This window comes from Zalophus californianus, chromosome 6 (genome assembly GCF_009762305.2).
Source record: "Zalophus californianus isolate mZalCal1 chromosome 6, mZalCal1.pri.v2, whole genome shotgun sequence".
Classification (NCBI taxonomy): Eukaryota; Metazoa; Chordata; class Mammalia; order Carnivora; family Otariidae; genus Zalophus; species Zalophus californianus.
The window spans coordinates 142,207,819-142,228,559 of record NC_045600.1 but is presented as its reverse complement, the minus strand read 5'-3'; the positions used below and the strand labels follow the sequence as shown (position 1 = coordinate 142,228,559).

The 20,741-nt window shown below is 45.5% G+C and overlaps 1 protein-coding gene across 4 annotated transcripts in view; it reads right to left on the bottom strand.

Moving 5' to 3' along the window:
- Positions 1-20,741, bottom strand: part of PDE8A (phosphodiesterase 8A) — a 157,231-nt gene that overhangs the window by 56,899 nt on the left and 79,591 nt on the right. For 3 of the 4 annotated variants that reach the window (XM_027569015.2, XM_027569012.2, XM_027569014.2), the window contains exons 4-6: positions 16,194-16,250; positions 15,349-15,403; positions 9,335-9,423 (exon numbers count right to left, since the gene is read on the bottom strand). In XM_027569015.2, coding sequence (XP_027424816.1) covers positions 9,335-9,423; positions 15,349-15,403; positions 16,194-16,250 — 201 coding nt within the window. Of the gene's footprint in view, positions 1-9,334; positions 9,424-12,551; positions 12,601-15,348; positions 15,404-16,193; positions 16,251-20,741 lie in introns of those variants that run through there. The other variant, XM_027569016.2, reaches the window with a different exon arrangement.

Below are 20,741 nucleotides of genomic sequence, written 5' to 3'. Positions count from 1 at the left end.
GTTTTGGCTCAGATCATGATCTCAGGATAGTGAGATGGAGCCCCGCCCCCCCCCATTGGGCTCCATGCTCAGCAGGGAGTTCTGCTTAAGATTCTCTGTCCCTCTCTCTCTGCCCCTCCTGTTCATGTGTGCTTTCTCTCAAATAAATAATCTTTAAAATAAATATAAAAATGTAACATTATTTAAGGTTTTTAAAAGAAATTGTAAACAAGCTTAACATTTTTATAGTGTTTAATCTGGCTCTCTTCCTTTACCCAATCTGGCTTTTATGCCATGCTGAATTTAAAAAGACTTCATCATCCAATTACATATGTTCACTTATATTTTTAGTACTCATGTAGCCCTACTTTTTAACATCAAGTCTCTAAGTCACTGGAATTTATTTTGGGGTTAAGTGTGAGATCAAGATATAACTTAATTTTCCTTCCAAACAGTTAACAAGTTTTCACAATTCTATTCACTGAAAGTCTGCCCTTTTCCATGTTGATTTAAGCTGCCATGTTGATCATATGCTAAATTCTTAAATATACTCAAGTCTATTTCTACACTTTACATTCCAGTTAACTGATCTAGCAATAACACAAAGGTGCTTCTTATAGCTTGTTAGCACATTTTAACATCCGGCAGAATAAGTCTGGATTTCTCCCAGCTCTCTAGCCCCACATCTCCCCCTTCCCTTCATATCTTCATATGGCCCTTGATAATGGACTTTTCCCTTTGGTTGCCAGCTGGTGCAGAGAACAAAGCAGGGCATGATGGCAAATGCGGACAGAGAGGCAAGCAGAAGATGCACCATAGAGACCTGTGTAGGCCATACCTTAGAGCTTGGACTTTGTCTTAAAGGCAATGGGGAGGGCGGAGCAAGATGGCGGAGGAGTAGGAGACCTAGATTTCCTCTGGTCTCAGGGATTCAGCTGAACAGGGATCAAACCATTCTGAACACCGACGAACTCAACAGGAGATCAAAGAGGAGAGTAGCAACAACTCTCTGAACAGAGAAGCGACCGCTTACTGGAAGGTAGGACATGCGGAGAAGTGAATCCGGGGCGATATTCGGGAGGATAGACGGCGGGGGAGGGGGCATCCGTCGGCCGCTTCTGGCAAGTGCTAGAGCCGCGGAGCACAAAATCGGAACTTTGAGAAGTTGGCTCCGCTGAGGGACGTCGCTGCAGTGGCTAAGCGGGGGCTGGAATCCTCCCGGGACAGTGTGGTCTCAGGACCCTCGGGGTCACAGAAAGACCGGGGGTGCCTGAGTGCGGCAGAGCTCCCGGGTATCGGAGCGGGGAAGCCGGCTGCAGAGACGGAGCCGAGGCGCGGGCTCTCAGCTCGGGGTTGCCATAAACTGTGATCCGTGGCCCAGTCGGGCCACTGCTCCTCCAGCAGGGACCCAACAAGCGGCAGAGCCGGGGAGACTCCCCTTTCTCCCCCAGGAGGAGCGGCGCGGGAGCGCACCACAGGGATCTGCTGGGTTTGGAGACTCCACACGGGGTCGGGTGCCAGAGATACAAATGCTTGGTCACAGGCCGGGTGAGCACGGAGTGCGGCCGGAGACCGGGGAGACGGGAGTGACTGCTTTTCTCTGGGGGTGCACTGAGGAGCGGGGCCCCGAGTTCTCAGCTCCTCCGGGTGGAGATTGGGAGGCCACCATTTTCGCCCTGGTCCTCCAAAGCTGTACCGAGAGCTTGCAGGGAACAAAAGCTCCTGAGAGCAAACCCGAGCAGCTTGCTTAGACCAGACCGACAAGGGCGGGGCAATTCCGCCTCCGGCAAAGACATTTGGAAACCACAGCAACAGGCCCCTCCCCGAGAAGATCAGCACGAACAGCCAGCAAGCCAAGACCAAGTTTACCGATCAAGGAGAACGGGAGAACTCCAGCGCTAGGGGAATACTACACATAGAATTCACGGCTTTTTTTTTTTTTTACCATGATTCATTAGTTCATCAAAGTTAATTTTTTTAATTTTTTTTTAATTTTTCTTTTTCCCTTTTTCAACCAACATCTTATCGATCCCTTTTTTAAAACAAACATTTTTTATTTTTCATCTTTAGAGTCATATATTTTATCCCTTCATAGTAGCTACCCTTATTTTTGGCATATATTTATAAGTTGTTCTCTCTTTAAAATTTTGAGATACAGTTTCTTCTAACAGATCAAAATATACCCTAAATCACTAGTGTATGGCTTTGTTCTAGTCTCCTGCCTGACCACATTTTCTCCCTTTTTTTTTTTTAATCTTCTTTCTTTTTTCAAACAACTTATCAATTTCTTTTATAAAATCTTTTATAACTTTCATCTTTACAGTCATCTTCCATCCCTTCATTGTATCGACCCTTATTTTGTACATATATGTCTTTCGTCCTTTAAAATTTTAGGAGGCACATTTTTCTAACAGACCAAAATATGCCCAAAATCTAGTGTGTGGCACTGATCTATGCACTAGCCTGATCATATTTGATCATATTCTGCTTTTTTTGTATTGTTCTGTTTTTGTTTTTATCTTTTTTTTCTTTTTCTTTTTTTCTCTTTCTTTTTTCTTTCTTTCCCTTTCTTTTCCCCTGGTTTCAGGTCTTTTCTGATTTGTATACAGTATATTTGCTGGGGACATTGTTAACCTGTAGCATTTTGTTCTCTCATTCATCTATTCTCCTCTGGACAAAATGACAAGACGAAAAAAATCACCTCAGCAAAAAGAACAACAAGTAGTACCGTCAGCCAGGGACCTACTCAATACGAACATTAGTACGATGTCGGACCTAGAGTTCAGAATCATGACTTTAAAAATACTAGCTGGGCTTGAAAAAAGCATGGAAGTTATTAGAGAAACCCTTTCTGGAGAAATAAAAGAACTAAAATCTAACCAAGTCGAAATCAAAAAGGCTCCTGATGAGGTGCAATCAAAAATGGGGGCACTAACTGCTAGGATAAATGAGGCAGAAGAGAGAATCAGTGATATAGAAGACCAAATGATGGAAAATAAAGAGGCTGAGAAAAAGAGAGATAAACAACTACAGGATCAGGAGGGCAGAACTTGAGAGATAAGTGATACGATAAGACGAAACAACATTAGAATAATTGGGATCCCAGAAGAAGAAGAAAGAGAGGGGGGGGCAGAAGGTATATTGGAGCAAATAATAGCAGAGAACTTCCCTAATGTGGGGAAGGAAACAGGCATCAAAATCCAGGAGGCACAGAGAACCCCTCTCAAAATCAATAATAATAGGTCAACACCCTGACATCTAATAGTAAAACTTACAAGTCTCAGAGACAAAGAGAAAATTCTGAAAGCAGTTCGGGAGAAGAGATATGTAACCTACAATGGTAGAAATATTAGACTGGCAACAGACCTATCCACAGAGACCTGGCAGGCCAGAAAGGACTGGCAAGATATCTTCAGAGCACTAAATGAGAAAAATATGCAGCCAAGAATACTATATCCAGCTAGGCTGTCATTGAAAATAGAAGGAGAGATCAAAAGCTTCCAGGACAAACAAAAACTAAAGGAATTTGCAAACACGAAACCAGCCCTCCAAGAAATATTGAAAAGGGTCCTCTAAGCAAAGAGAGAGCCTAAAAGCAGCATAGATCAGAGAGGAACAGAGACAATATACAGTAACAGCCACCTTACAGGCAATACAGTGGCACTAAATTCATACCTTTCAATAGTTACCCTGAATGTAAATGGGCTAAATGCCCCAATCAAAAGACACAGGCTATCAGATTGGATTCAAAAACAAGACCCATCAATATGCTGTCTGCAAGAGACTCATTTTAGACCCAAAGACACCCCCACATTGAAAGTGAGGGGGTGGAAAACCATTTATCATGCTAATGGACACCAAAAGAAAGCTGGGGTGGCAATCCTTATATCAGACAAATTAGATTTTGAAACAAAGACTGTAATAAGAGATGAGGAAGGACACTATATCCTACTTAAAGGGTCTATCCAACAAGAAGATCTAACAATTGTAAATATGTATGCCCCTAACATGGGAGCAGCCAATTATATAAGGCAATTAATAACAAAAGCAAAGAAACACATTGACAACAATACAATAATAGTGGGGGACTTTAACACCCCCCTGACTGAAATGGACAGATCCTCTAAGCAAAAGATCAACAAGGAAATAAAGACTTTAAATGACACACTGGACCAAATGGACTTCACAAACATACTCAGAACATTCCATCCCAAAGCAACGGAATACACATTCTTCTCTAGTGCCCATGGAACATTCTCCAGAACTGATCACATCCTAGGTCACAAATCAGGTCTCAACCGGTACCAAAAGATTGGGATCATTCCCTGCATGTTTTCAGACCACAATGCTTTGAAACTAGAACTCAATCACAAGAGGAAAGTCGGAAAGAACTCAAATCCATGGAGGCTAAAGAGCATCCTACTAAAGAATGAATGGGTCAACCAGGAAATAAAGAAGAATTTAAAAAATTCATGGAAACCAATGAAAATGAAAACACAACTGTTCAAAATCTTTGGGATACAGCAAAGGCAGTCCTGAGAGGAAAGTATATAGCAATACAAGCCTTTCTCAACAAACAAGAAAGGTCTCAAATACACAATCTAACCCTACACCTAAAGGAGCTGGAGAAAGAACAGCAAATAAAGCCTAAACCCAGCAGGAGAAGAGAAATAATAAAGATCAGAGCAGAAATCAATAAACTAGAAACCAAAAGAACAGTAGAACAGATCAACGAAACTAGGAGCTGGTTCTTTGAAAGAATTAACAAGATTGATAAACCCCTGGCCAGACTTATCAAAAAGAAAAGAGAAATGACCCAAATCAACAAAATCATGAATGAAAGAGGAGAGATCACAACCAACAACAAAGAACTACAAACAATTCTAAGAACATATTATGAGCAACTCTATGCCAGCAAATTAGATAACCTGGAAGAAATGGGTGCATTCCTAGAGATGTATCAACTACCAAAATTGAACCAGGAAGAAATAGAAAACCTGAACAGACCTATAACCACTAAGGAAATTGAAGCAGTCATCAAAAATCTCCCAAGAACCAAAAGCCTGGGGCCAGATGGCTTCCCAGGGGAATTCTTTCAGACATTTAAAGAAGAATTAATACCTATTCTCCTGAAACTGTTCCAAAAAATAGAAATGGAAGGAAAACTTCCAAACTCATTTTATGAGGCCAGCATTACCTTGATCCCAAAACCAGACAAAGACCCCATCAAAAAGGAGAATTACAGACCAATATCCTTGATGAACATGGATGCAAAAATTCTCACCAAAATACTAGCCAATAGAATCCATCAGTACATTAAAAGGATTATTCACCACGGCCAAGTGGGATTTATCCCTGGGCTGCAAGGATGGTTCAACATCTGCAAATCAATCAACGTGATACAATACATTAACAAAAGAAAGAACAAGAATCATATGATCCTCTCAATAGATGCAGAAAAAGCATTTGACAAAGTACAGCATCCTTTCTTGATCAAAACTCTTCCGAGTATAGGGATAGAGGGTACATACCTCAATATCATAAAAGCCATCTATGAAAAACCTACAGCAAATATCATTCTCAATGGGGAAAAGCTGAGAGCTTTTCCCCTAAGGTCAGGAATGCGGCAGGGATGTCCACTATCACCACTGCTATTCAACATGGTATTAGAAGTCCTAGCCACAGCCATCAGACAACAAAAAGAAATCAAAGGCATCCAAATCGGCAAAGAGGAAGTCAAACTCTCACTCTCTGCAGATGATATGATACTGTATGTGGAAAACCCAAAAGACTCCACCCCAAAACTGCTAGAACTCATGCAGGAATTCAGTCAAGTAGCAGGATATAAAATCAATGCACAGAAATCAGTGGCATTCCTATACACCAACAACAAGACAGAAGAGAGACAAATCAAGGAGTCGATCCCATTTACAATTGCACCCCAAACCATAAGATACCTAGGAATAAATTTAACCAAAGAGGCAAAGGATCTGTACTCAGAAAACTATAAAATACTCATGAAAGAAATTGAAGAAGACACAAAGAAATGGAAAAACGTTCCATGCTCATGGATTGGGAGAAGCAACATTGTGAAGATGTCAATGCTACCTAGAGCAATCTACACATTCAATGCAATCCCCATCAAAATACCGTCCACTTTTTTCAAAGAAATGGAACAAATAATCCTAAAATTTGTATGGAACCAGAAGAGACCCCGAATAGCCAGAGGAATATTGAAAAAGAAAAGCAAAGCTGGTGGCATCACAATTCCGGACTTCCAGCTCTATTACAAAGCTGTCATCATCAAGACAGTATGGTACTGGCACAAAGACAGACACATAGATCAATGGGACAGAATCGAGAGCCCAGAAATGGACCCTCAACTCTATGGTCAACTTATCTTTGACAAAGCAGGAAAGAATGTCCAATGGCAAAAAGACAGTCTCTTCAACAAATGGTGTTGGGAAAATTGGACAGCCACATGCAGAAGAATGAAACTGGATCATTTCCTTACACCACACACAAAAATAGACTCCAAATGGTTGAAAGACCTAAACGTGAGACAGGAGTCCATCAAAATCCTAAAGGCGAACACAGGTAGCAACCTCTTCGACCTCAGCCGCAGCAACTTCTTCCTAGAAACATCGCCAAAGGCAAGGGAAGCAAGGGCAGAAATGAACTAGTGGGATTTCATCAAGATAAAAAGCTTTTGCACAGCAAAAGAAACAGTCCACAAAACCAAAAGACAACGGACAGAATGGGAGAAAATATCTGCAAATGACATATCAGATAAAGGGCTAGTATCCAAAATCTACAAAGAACTTATCAAACTCAACACCCAAAGAACAAATAATCCAATCAAGAAATGGGCAGAAGACATGAACAGACCTTTTTCCAAAGACATCCAAATGGCCAACAGACACATGAAAAAGTGCTCAACATCGCTCGGCATCAGGGAAATCCAAATCAAAACCTCAATGAGATACCACCTCATACCAGTCAGAATGGCTAAAATTAACAAGTCAGGAAACGACAGATGTTGGCGGGGATGTGGAGAAAGGGGAACCCGCCTACACTGTTGGTGGGAATGCAAGCTGGTGCAACCCCTCTGGAAAACAGTATGGAGGTTCCTCAAAGAGTTGAAAATAGAGCTACCATACGATCCAGCAATTGCACTACTGGGTATTTACCCCAAAGATACAAATGTAGGGATCCGAAGGGGTACGTGCACCCCAATGTTTATAGCAGCAATGTCCACAATAGCCAAACTGTGGAAAGAGCCAAGATGTCCATCGACAGATGAATGGATAAAGAAGATGTGGTATATATACACAATGGAATATTATGCAGCGATCAAAAGGAATGAGATCTTGCCATTTGCAACGACGTGGATGGAACTAGAGGGTGTTATGCTGAGTGAAATAAGTCAATCAGAGAAAGACATGTGTCATATGGCCTCACTGATATGAGGAATTCTTAATCTCAGGAAACAAACTGAGGGTTGCTGGAGTGGTGGGGGGTGGGAGGGATGGGGTGGCTGGGTGATAGACATTGGGGAGGGTATGTGCTACGGTGAGCGCTGTGAATTGTGCAAGACTGTTGAGTCGCAGATCTGTACTTCTGAAACAAATAACGCAACATATTTTAAGAGAAAAGAAAAAGAAGAAGATAACAGGAGAGGAAGAATGAAGGGGAGTAAGTCAGAGGGGGAGACGAACCATGTGAGATGATGGACTCTGAAAAACAAACTGAGGGTTCTAGAGGGGAGGAGGGTGGGAGGATGGGTTAGCCTGGTGATGGGTATTCAAGGGGGCACGTGCTGCATGGAGCACTGGGTGTTATGCACAATGAATCATGGAGCACTACATCAAAAACTAATGATGTAATGTATGGTGATTAACATAACAATAAAAAATGGCAATGGGGAGGTGCAGAGCCGACACACAAGTGGAGGTGCATGTTACTGTGGTGTGGACAATGACAAGGAGGAGTCAAGAAAGATGTAGGGAGACTAACTGATGGTTCAATAATCCAGGTAAGAGAAAAGAGTGGCCTAAAGAGGGAGATAAGTGGGCATATTCCACAGATACTCAGGAAGCAAAATCAACAGGACTGGGTGAATGACTGGTGAGGGCTGTGTGAAGGAGACACAGTGGTTTCAGTCTAGGACCACAGGGGAGATAATGCTGTATTCACTAAGCTAAGGTATTCAGGAAGAAAAGGTCCGAAGTTACAGTTAGATTTGGAGGAGAGACAATGACTGCAGTTTGGAAAAGGCTGATTACAACCTGAAGGATTCCCTGTGCTGTGTGCTGCTTGTAAGGTCTCAGATCTAACGCACTTAATCTCCCTGGGTGTCAGCTGCTGCATCCTGACGGGACCAAATAAGCTCTAGCATCACTGACTGCTCCAAAATCCCGCTTTACAATCTCAGAGTGGTCGGTAGCCTAGTTCACTGGAGGGATGCTGCAGTCAGCCTGCATCCGGAGTGACGGAGGAGCAGGCCTCAAGGCAGCCATCCACCTCAGTTTCCTGGCAAAATCCAGCAACAAAACTTTTGGACACTTTACTAGCCTTGAAACATGTCTGCTCGCCAGAACTTCTCTGCTACCTCAACCTTCATTTCCTTTGGTCTGTGAAGTACTTTCCTTGCCTGCATGGGGAACGCTGTGCTGGTGGTCCCTACTAATCTTCCTCCTCCAAGGCCTGACCCCCTTATCTCTGCCCTGGGCATATAAAGAGTGATTTCATTCTCCCCTTGATCCCTGGAAATATTAAAGAACAGCAGACCACTCACGGAGGAAACCTAGGATGACAAAGAGCTGCTGATTTTTTTCTCCTTCTGTCAAACTCATATAATTTTACTAATTTTTTGCTTTTCCTATTGTACGAGGAACTAGGTTTCTACTCATTTCACTTAAAAAAAAAAAAAAAACAAAAAACAAAAAACTGTTGCTCAGGAGCAAACTATAAAATGCTTACCTGTGGAGAAGAAAACATGTCACCTAGCCAAGATAACTAGTATTAATAGGTTGGGTGTATGTATACAAGTTTTTTTTTTTCCCGTAAAAAACTAAACAGATAATTCAGTATATACTTTTACAGCCTGCTTTTTCATTTATGATTCGTTTGGAACCCCATCTTTAAGTGTGAGTCTCCCATCACTAAAGTAACCACTTGCTAGACACCCAGGCAGACGCCAAGAGTCTGGATCAGGAGCGTTGCCAGGTCACCACCCCCTTCCATTTCAGCAGGAGGTCAGTTAGAGCCTAAAGAGCCACAACCCAAGACCTCACTTGCAAAGCTGCCCTGTGTGGTGTGACGTGGGCGTTACAGAAGTGGCGGGATTAATTACCTGAGTTTTAGCTGGGACCGCACCTCTCCGAACTCCAGCTGGAGCAGTTCATTGTAACAGGCCATGAGGCTGGGGTTTTCCACATACCTCTACAAAGAGAAGGGAGTTGTTGTGGATAAACAAATGTGCATCTTTAAATTAATATGTCTATCAATAAAAATAACTCTTTTCAACAGACTTTTCAAGCGGGTAACCGAAATCTAAAAAATACATCATCTTTAGTGATAAACAAGAACTGAGAGATGAAAACCTGTGGGTACCAAATTAACTTTTAAGAAGGCAGGGCTTAAGAATGCTTTGTTTGAGGTAAGAGGATTTTGGTTGTCTGCATGTCACTATCGGAGGCTAGAATATGTAGAAGGAAGAAATGTATCAAAGTCCTATTTATATTAACTTCCAGAGGATATTCCCTTATTCAAGCACAGTGTGCCGTCCTCCTTACAGCTGTTCGAGCTCACAGTAAGCAAACACATGCTTGCACTTCTCTTTGCACCAGTATTTCACAAAGACAACCCCCACTCGGGCGATATTTTTCTACACTCACCTCTAATCACAGCTCAACCAAGCCATCAAAGGATGGCCCTCCATGTGAGAGGTGCTGGCAGAGCCATGGCTTTGCCCAGCAGCTCTTACTGCTGTGGACAATGACTACCTCGTATAATAACATTTACATAAAGGAAGTACCGCACCACAAAGCAAATTACGCAGTTCTGAGAAGCGTGGACCCATTCCACCGCCAAATTATGGATTCCACAAAGACATCTCAGAACTCACTGTGTTCTGTCACATGGTTCCATTCAGGCAGAAGAAATATCTGGGAACATTGACTCACCCCTATTTCTATGACCAGTGCTCGCTTTCACTTGCGCAATGCATGGCTGATGCTCTAACGGAGAGGAGGTGGCTGAGGCCGAAGAGGCAGCGCAGGGCCTCTACGGGCCACCACCTCCAAGCCAACACCAGACCGATCTGCAACACGGGCCCCTCAGAGAGCTCTTGCCTTTGCCACAATGAAGGTGAATAGCCCCCCATTTAAACAGTGATCAGGATCTTGTCTGAGTGTCAAGCAAGCTAACGACCCAGCCCCAGGTTCGTGCCCTACAAACCGTATGGCCCTAAATGAGGCCCCCAGCCCTCCTGGGCTGGCTTCCCCACTTGCAGAACAAGGCTGTCCTGCTCGTAGCCACCGTGGGTGACCACGAGAACCGGGTGAGGCGGTGGGCAAAGGCTCTCTACCCGCAGACTGCTGTGTCCCTGGGAGGGGAGGGCGGAAGGCAAGGATGGCTGGCCATGGGCATGGTGGTCCCTAACCTACAGGCCAACACATAGGCCTTCTCTCACAGAAGTCAGAGAGGTGCCAGGCCTACAAGCTCTCACCTACTGAGAGAGGAGGAGGGCGCTGGCCCAGCCCTCCGTTCCTGGTCAGCCCCGACTCCACAGAACCCTGGAGAAGGCCGTCCACCCGCAAGGGCGCCTACTGCTGACCGGGCAGGAACAGGGAGAGATTCCTGGGCACAGCGCTTGTGCCACTGCCAGCAGACAAGGGGGTGGGGACTGGCGCTGTCCAAGGGCCTGCCTGGCCTCACCAGCTCTGCAGGTGAGATCCTGGGATGTGGAGACGTGTGAATTTATAAATGGCCTCCCAGGCACGCAACCAGATTTTTCACTGGGTATGAATGTGTATATCCAAACTTCTTTACTCCAAAGGCAGACATCGAAATTACAAAATAAGCACATGGGACCCAATATAGAACATCTTGCCCCTGCTTTCTGCCCCTCCCTCGCTACTTCTGCTCTGCTTCGGAACATCCAGTCTTCCCAGCCCTTCTCCAAGTATGTCCCAAAGATTCCACGAGGCATGGAGGGCAGAGAAGGGCACCAGGTCCAGGGACGCTTGGTAATCAGCTGTGCCGCTCCTACTCCTTTGACAGCAGCTAGCCTCCTCTCCCTACCCCATCCCACCAGGGGGGCCAGGCCACAAATCCTATGGACTCCTGAGCTGACTCAACCTTGCTTTCCCAGAGCCTTTATCACGCCCACCTTGCTGGGCCCCACCTGGTGGTTCTCAACCCTGGGCTGCTATTAGAATTACCTGCAATCTTACAAACTAATACCAATGTGCAGGTCCCTCCCAACACCACCTGAAAGAGACTCTCTAAGGAAGCTTTTCAGGGGATTCTCACGCACAATCAGCACTGAGATACACCAAGCCTGAACCTTTCAGATGTTAGTCAGCAAATGCTTGGCTGCCACCAGGTCCAACTGAGGAAGCAAGCAGGTCTCCATCCATCCTGAAATCCTGAACGATGGCGCTAACTCATAAAATAGTTGACTGCCCGCTCAAGACCAGAGACCCCACTGCAGGGTTGGCTTTTAGGTCTAGGGCTGACTCAGGCGTTGGCACCACTGCCTACCAGCCATGGGACTTGGGAGAGTCACCGTGCCCTCTGTCACCTCAGTATCCTGTTGGTACGTGAAGGTACGGGACTCTGCTTAAAGGAAGATTAGTTTTCACTTGTGGTCTCTGAGGACTGGCCATCCACTTGAATTCATCATCTACATAATGGTGAGCCTGCTGCTCCCTCCTTATTTGCCAGGTCATGTCTCTCTACAATGACTACTTTAAAGCTTCTGTACTTGGGGACATGCATCCGAGAGTGGTTCTAGCAAAGGCTTCAGAGGACCCCTTGACTGAGTGTGTGGGTGAGAGGGCGGAGAATGTGTGCATCAGCCGCTCTTGCATTTTCAAGGCAGCTTCATGATAGCTCGATTATACTAAGAAAATAGAAGGACTGAGGTGTGCTATCCCTTCTCCCAGGATGCTCTCTCCAGTCCACACAGCTGTGCCAGGGTGCTGCCTTGTGGGGAACTCCCAGCACCCAACTATGCCCTTTCAAAGAGACCTCATACAAACATAAAGCTTCATGTCTTCTGGTGGCTGTCAGTAAGCAAAGAATCCAAGGAGGGCACATCATCTATCCCCAAGTTTCACTAGAAAGTGGAAGCTTCAGAGGTCCTTGCTAAAAAACAATTTTTAAAAATAGCCAGTTTTGAAGCTCAAAATAATAACATAAAGATTTTCAAAGTTAGCTGGGGCAGTTCTCCTTGTGTGAATGCTTTGCCCAGTAGGTTGGAGGTCGGGCATGACCTAGGATCCACCAGCAAGAGGTGATCCACAGCTTCGCACCCCAGACTCTGTACTTACAGGAACACTCACCTTCACACTGGCTGACTTGGGCTGTTCTCAGACAACTTAGTATGGATTCCTGGAGGTGAGGCAATGGGGGCAGGTGTTGATATGGGTGTATGTTTTGGGGGTTGTTAAAAAAAAGGGGGGGGAACCACAAAACCAATAATATTCTAATGTGTGCTTTTTATATAACTGTGCGTGTGTAAGCTCCGTGTTACTGGATAACACTGTGCGTGTGTAAGCTCCGTATTATTATTGGAATTTCTGTGCCCTTTTTGTCTGCATTTACTTGCTACCTTTGTTCATTTATTACTAAGCTTTTATCACTTTGTCTTAGAAATGTCATATAACTATACTTCATAACCCAGTCCAGCAGCATATCTTTTAAAAAATGGGAGAAATTAGTCCATCCACATGCATTTGATTTTACTCCTTCTATCTTGCTGTGTCTTCAAGACTGGTTTCACACTGCTGCTGCTTCTTCCTCGTCAGCCAGTTTGACCAAGTTGCTATAAATTTCACAGTTCCTCTTGTGAATTTGGAAGGTTTGTTAAACTTTTCTATTAATGGTTACCTTCCTTCTCACTGATCTCAAAGGCCGACACAGATTCCTCTACTACTATTTGAAAATAAGATGCCAATCACCCCCAGAATCTACTACCTCCCAGAGAACAAATGTTCTGTCTGCACATTTCCCAGATGAACACTTCGGAATACTTTCATTGCCTGCTCTGCCCCCACCCTCCGTTTGCTAGATAAAGCCCTGAGAATGCTTTTACCTCCACCTCCTCCCCACAAAACTTGAAAACGCCTATGTTTGCTAAGAGAGTCTAGCATTTAAAGACCTATTCAAATTTTTCTTTTGGTGTGTCCCCTCTGTTTTTCCTTTTAGGTCTAACATGACGCCTAGATAGATAGAGATCATATTCGACTTACATTTCGTACGTCCTCTAACTATAAACAAAGCTCTACTGCAGGTTATTCGTGCACGCGCGTGGGTGGAAGGGCAGGCCGCAGAGATGGGGAGGTGGCAGGCGGGCATGTGTGCACGGCAGGTTCGCAGCTCCCCACTTCCCTCTACGTCATCCCTCCTCCCTCCTCTTCAAGTTTCTGTTCGAGTTCATCTGTTGTATCAGTGGGGTCCTTTCTCAATTCTTTGCCTCAGAAGGACACTTGGGGAAACAGGACTCTGAATTTTATGCCCTGAAAGGTTAACAAGGACTCGGCTGTGCACCCTGCTCCTGCTGTCATCTCTAATCAGACTACACATTACTAGGACTGTTTTATACTGTAACTGTGTGCTTATATTTACCCCCATGTTCAGCAATTTCTGGCTTCATTCCTTCTTGCATTTCCAAGACTTTCACTTGGGAATCACCTCCTTCTGCTTGAAGCACACCCCGTACCAACTCTTTCCATTTCCACATTGCTGAAAGTGTGTCAGCCTCCTCCTTGAAAATCTTCCTGCTGGCGTTACCGCTCTAGGTGAGCAGTTATTTCATCCCATTCAGAGTACGATCCCACTGTTTCCTATTTTCCATTTATCACTGCTGAGAGGCTAACCGTTAGTCATCCTTCTTCTGAAGGTCATCTTTTTCTTCTGGTGAGATTTTCACTATGATGTGTCTTCTTTTTATTTACTCTTCTTTGGATTTGCTGGAATTTCTGAATCTGTGGACTATAGTCTTTCATCAGTTCTGGAAAATTCTCTTCAAACATCACTCTGCCCCATTCTCTCTCCTGTCCTCCTGGAACTCCAGTTACATATACGCTGAACTCTACACTCTATCCTCCACACTTCTTAACCTCCCTTATTTTCTATTATTGAATCTCTGTGTTACATGCTGGATAATTTCTTCAGACCCACTACGTTTTAAAATTTTCAGTTATAATGTGGTCATTTCTCAAAATTCACTTATGTTCTGCCTAGAATTGGCTGTGTCACTTTTTATAGTTTTCCCATTTCTTGCAGACATTTGCAAGCTTGTCTTTTATTCTTTACATATAATAAGCATAACCCCTTTATAATTCAAGTCTGATGATTCTGGTGCCTGTGGGCCGTGAGGGTGTTCTTGCTGTCCTTCTCCCACTAGCTCTCACTTGCAATGCCTCATCTGTGGCCGGGTCAGCTTCCGTGCAATGCTGCCTGCTGCCTTTGAGCGATTACTTGCAGAGATTCTCTGAGGCCAGAAATAAAGGTGTCTTGCTCTGGAGAAGACCTGTATTCGCTTCTGCCAGGTACCCAGGAATACGACCTACCACCTAGAACCACTTTAAACTAAATTTGTGGCTTGGGGTGTCTTGACTACCTCCCAGATATAAATTTAGGCCACAAATCTGCCCCAGGATCAGCCTTACATAAATTCTCTCCATTGTGACTCCCAAGGCTCACTGGCAACCAGCTGACCAAAGCCTTTAGAAGCCTTTTGGCTTAGGGAAAACCAACAGATCGGTGCTGAGGATGGAGAGGGAGTCATGTTTGGGCTGCCTCATTTCCAGAATCCTTGCTGCCTTTCAAGTTGCACGTATACATGTCAGCGTTACAACAACATCTCGTGTGGCATAACTCTTAATGAGTATGCCATTAAAGGAGATTTTATGACGTTTAGATGACTTTGGCAGGCATAATTTTGAGAGAGCAAAAACGTAAAATGTTGTAGATTATTAAGATTACCAAGTTCTAAAGTTAAACTACACTGTAACAGCACAAGGACAACAAAGTTTTTTCTTCAAATGAATTCAAAACTTTTGCTGGCTCTCAACAGAGATAAAATGTAATTTCTCAGGCTGAATTATACTGCATAACAAAGAAGTGGGTACAAACCCTTGTAAAGCCAGCAGCAATGAGGGGCATCACAGATGACTCTTCTCTATCCGTCCTTCAAAAGAACATAGTAAAGGGTTAGAGACCGTTTTTATCAATTACAGCTCACCGCTAACTTTTCACTAATTTATGTAATACTAGGACGATCATATGTTAAATACCTTTTGATGAATTCGATTAATATACCAACCAGAAGTGTAAAATTGAAAATAGTTTTCTGTTTTAGTTCTGAATGTCACTTTCTGGCAATGCTTGAAATATGGAGATTCTGCACTAACAGCCAGAATACAGAAGTAACCACATACCTATTTGATATGTAAAAATTTTAATTTAAATTCTTCCCCATTTTCTTCTACTTGCATTTCTTAAAAAAAAAAAAAAAAGTCTTTTCTCCCCTGAAAGCTCTGGAAAAAAGTTTAAAGGACAAAGAATCCTTTCTTCTATCTACAAAAGTATATAAGCTAAATAACATTTGAATACTGCCCTTCTCCTAACATATTTCTCTTCTTTGCTTACCTCCAATTTCCCCCGTTTATATATGAATCAAAGCTTTGTAGATACTTGGGAGTCAGAAAGCCCTTGGGAGGCATCCCTGGATAACATTTGTACTTTTAGGAATGGAAGTCTCTCATGGTTTGCCTATTTCTAAAGTGAATGGCAGTCCAAAATCCCAAACCCCACATGAGAGCAGAAACTCCCACCAGGGAGTTAACTGGTGAAGTGAAAGAAAATAAGAAGAAAATGCTAAACTAAAAAGAGTCACACCTACAAGCTCTTAGGCCCCTGCTAAGAGCAAGCTTAACATTGACACCTGAACTTCAACATCAAAAAAAATGAGAGCTTACCTGCGTACTACACCAATAATAACTGTGTTTTCAGAGAGTTTTGATGATCTAATAGACCTTTAAAAAAAAAAATTTTTTAAATAAATGTAAAGCAATTCTTTAAAAAATATGTAAATACACTCAATCTTGGTAGAACAATTAAAGTTGGGGAGAGGTAGAAGAGGGAGCAAGTCATACTCTGGATTTACCTTCTCGGCTACTTGATCTTCCTCCCTCCAGGGCACAAGCTCCACTCAGCAGACAAGTAATCCTAACGCTCATGGAGGGCAAACCTAACAGCTGGCTGAGACGGTGAGCCTGCTACTCATTGTGGCTTTTGTTAATCCAAGCGGCCTCAGGTGGAGAACGTTCCTTACCTTGGGCTTACGTGACTGGGGTTATCTGTCTCTCCCTGCCAAAGGGAAATGTGAGTACATGTGTGTTACTGCAAGCTGATGGCCACAGTTACAGTGGGGACAAAGCCCAAAGGTCAGCTTCCTAAGCTGTATAAACAAAGAGTTCCTAGGTAGGCAAAAGCAGTAGCAACAGAAATTCAAAACTAGGAAATGCAAGATATTCTAACCCATCAGAAAGAAGAGAATCGCCACCTGACAGAAACAGGTAAGAATGGCAGACTGGTCAGGAGACGTGGGGGACGCTGCCCCACTGAAATCTCCCGTGGGGTACGAGGCTCCCACCGAGAGTGCATTCACCCCTTCCCAGGAACGAAAACCCAGCCAGGAGCTCAGACAGGGTAGAAGTCAACGCGACCCAGGAGAGCAGGAGGAGGAGGAATGGCTCCACTGGAGATGTACGGCAGCTCACCCTACCCTGGACCGGGGCGGGGGGCGGTGGCATGCAGGACTCCGGAGGAGTTTCAGAGCCTTGCCACAGGAAGAGGGGGAAGGCAGCCCTGGGCTGAAAGGAAGACACTCACGCAGGACGGTGGCTCCAGCAAGAGAACGGAGCGACCTTTCCCAGACGGCCCCAGCCATGTCAGAAGTGTGCTGGCCTCCTAGAGAATGTGTCGGGGATGGGACAGAGAGCAGCTAAGACTTACTGCATGACTTCCGTTCTGTTAGTTCAAGAAACAGAACCACTTCTGAGTCACAGAACACAGAGAATCATCTGCGTGACTCTTTCTCAATTCTCCCAAGGATGGTACATAATGTAGCCTTCCCAGACCCATCAGAGGACGTCAATTCAGCATACACAATGGGTACCTCAGTTTGGCAAACTTTTTCTGTAAAGGGCCAGATGGCAAGTGTTTCAGGCTTTGTGAGCCAGGCAGACTCTGTCACAACCACTCCACTCTGCCACTGTAGCGTGAAAGCAGCCAGACGATGTCTAAACGAACGGCGTGGCTGTGTCCCCCCTGGCGCAGCCCTGCCTCACAGCACTAGGGCTTCATTTTCTCAAGGTTGGGTCTCACGACAGGCGCAGACTGGATGTGGGGAACAGAAGTGGCTCAGGGATGGATGCGCAGCTCCAGGGATGAGCCAGTCGCTCTCATGGGCCGCGCAGCTCCCACCTCTCTCTCCGTGTTGCTGCTTTCCCTAGTGTCCGGTCCATTCCTCCAGCTCCTGCCTGCCTGTCCATATCAGGGGAGGCCAACCACAAGGATGCTGTACTGGAAGAGCCCTCCCAACAGGTCACTGCGGATCTGCCGACAGGTGCCAGTGCCCGGTTCCCCCAGGGCCTCCCTGCCTGGAGAAGAGCCGCACTCACCTGCCTGGAGTGGGGCCACGGGGAGGGCTGTCCTAGCGTGGAAGGGTGACTGGCACAGCGGACACTCACACAGACAAGGCCAGCTCACTTCTCAAAACTGTGGGCTGCTACTGAGCCTAGCACTGACCTTACCCGGGGAGAGACAGGCGCCCACAAACAGTATTTCCGTGACTTCTGAGGGCACCGTACTTATTCTTGTGTTCATATTTCTGTCGTATCATAAAGATCTCAAGAAAGAAAAAGGCAAACTTAAGTATGCAGTCAGCTATCTCAAACCAGTTCTCATCTTTTTAGAAGAAAAACAGAGATCTGAGTGGTATAAATAGCAGGCAGGTAACTGTGCGGATACACTCAGGAAATCATTTTGGATGACTTACTCGGGACACAGGAATGAGGGTGGGCACTGGGCAAAGGACAAAGCAGAAGGGAAGGCCATGTTTACCCGGAAGCAAGTTGATACCCGCAAAGGAGGGCTAACACTGGATGAAAAGGCAGAGGTGTACTCCTGACTTTTTCTGGTCCATAAGGGGGAAGAACAGACTAGAAAATAGAAATGTAAGGAAACTGGGTTGGAAAAAAAAACAAAACATACCCTTTACTTCAGATTCAGTAAAATGAAGAAAGAAATGACTTGGCATCATCAAAATGTATACCCAGACGTTAGGAAGGCAGGTTTCGAGAAGTCAGAGAAAAGAGAGGGCACGAATCTCTAGCACGAGATTCTGAAAGACCGTGTGAGCACTCTGGGAAGCTCTCACAGCAACGCTGGCTGGTTAGCACCAGGTTTGTGCATAAGAGAAAATTCCACACAATAGTGGCTTAAGCAAGATTCTTCTTCCACATAAAAGACGCGCAGAGGCATGCGGTCCAAGGCTGTGACGGCACACGGCAGCATCAGGAGCCTGACTCCTTCCAGGTTTCCCGATTCTTGCCTCCACAGGGTTTCTTCCTCGTGGTCCAAGACGGAGGCTACACTCTAAGCCACAACACCCACATTCTAGACAGCAGAATACTTTCCAGAAGATGCACAGGACATTCCCACGGGCCAGCTGCAAGAAAAGCTGGGGAATGCGTGCATTTTCTAGGTGGCCAGAGGCCCAGCTAAACACTAAAAATTCTGTTATTAGGAAAGAGTAGAGGTAGGTATAGGGGGCAACTACCATTCTCCAGACACACTGGCAACTACAAATAAATCTGATGATGGTCTCAACACAACTCCGGAAGAAAGGCCAGGGGACGGAGGCTTACTCCAAGAGCCCGGCAACGCCCTTCAGTTGAGTCACATTTTACAACAACTCCATTACTTGTACTTCACCACTGTTCCCTCCGCCGTGTGGAATGAGTTTTGGATGGAAAAGAATGGAATTTACAGTGGAAAAAAGAGTCGCAGACCGAGGTGAATCCAGAGATGGTTGAAGGTGTCCGGCACCCGAGTTGAGTCTTGCTCCTGCATTCAACCTAGATCTAATTCTGCTGGTGCCCTCTGGGGTCCCATGCAGGGCTTTATTTCCTTCACCTCCCTTTATCAAGTCTTCCCTTTCATGACAGAGCCCTGCTCCTGGTGCACAAAGGAACAGTTCTTCATTTCTTTTGAGTACCCTAGGCACTCAGAAGGCACTTTCTTGTGGTGAATCATTTTCTTAGTCTTTAAGGCTGTTCTTTCCCCTCTGTTATCTGGCAGCTTTTTACAGACCTTTATCCTGGTCATTCATCCTTGAAGGGAAGCAAGATCAACCCCGTCGGGAGCCTGCAGCAGAGAGGGTCACAGAAGCCTCCCTTGCACACCTTTGCTAGGCCCTCGGCATGGGCGGCCCTCCTCCTCTTCGGTCTGGGCCTGCAGATCAAGTCAGCAGATGCGAGTTCCTGCTCAGAGAGCACGGCCAGCAGGCCGGCAGAGGTGAGCTGCACACAGTGCACTCCCGGCTGGCTCTCTCCGCTAACTAAACCTGAGAACTGATGCACTCTGCTGTTCTGAAACTGTAACACGTGAAGGACTGCTCTCACACTCCTTAGGCTTCTGCCATTCCTCACAACATGGTAGAAAAACCCAGGTCTCTGTCCATCTCCCTCTGCTCTAGGTCTTGGGGATCCCAGGGGACAAGAAAGTAGAGAATGAGGAGGCAGCAGGGACTGGGGGGCTGCGGGCAGGGCTCTGGCGCTCAGCTAAGGCAGAGTCGTCTGTTTCTCTGGTCAGCACAACTCCAGCGTCCCAGGCTCAGCACGACCGTGGCAGCAAAGCAGAGCCTCTTTCCATCTCCTTCCTTTAGGTTCATTTGGTACTTCAGCTTCAGAGACTGAAGTATGTGGAGGACGTTTCAGGAGAGGGTCTTCATTAGGCCCCACCGTACAAGAGATAAAGTGGGAATCCTGGCCGCCTTCTGCTCTCCCAGCTTCTGATATAACTATCAGCTTATCTTTGGCTTCTTAATTGCTGTGGTCAGCTTTTGTCTGTTAGCTTCATGGGTTTCTCGACAGGAAGCAGGGAGGCGGCACTGTAATCAGCACAAGACGGCCTCCAACAGCCTCACAGCTGACTGACGTGCCCCGGCCCCGCCTGCCCTTCTCCTCCACTCTCTAGCCGGCAGCCGCTCACCTTCCACCTGCTCCTGATGTGCCCCTGCACAGACCATCTCAGTGTCTCAACTGCCTACAGGCTGAACTCCAAGCCTGTGGCTCAGCACCTAAGGCCCTCATGACGGGGCTCCAGGCTGCTCCTCCAGCCTTCGCCAGAGCCACGTCCCATGCCTGCCCAGCCCAGGACCCATCAATACCAAGCAGAGAAGCCTGGTATACCTGCCTCTTCCTGCACATGCTGCTCCCTCTGCCTGGAATGGTTTTCCC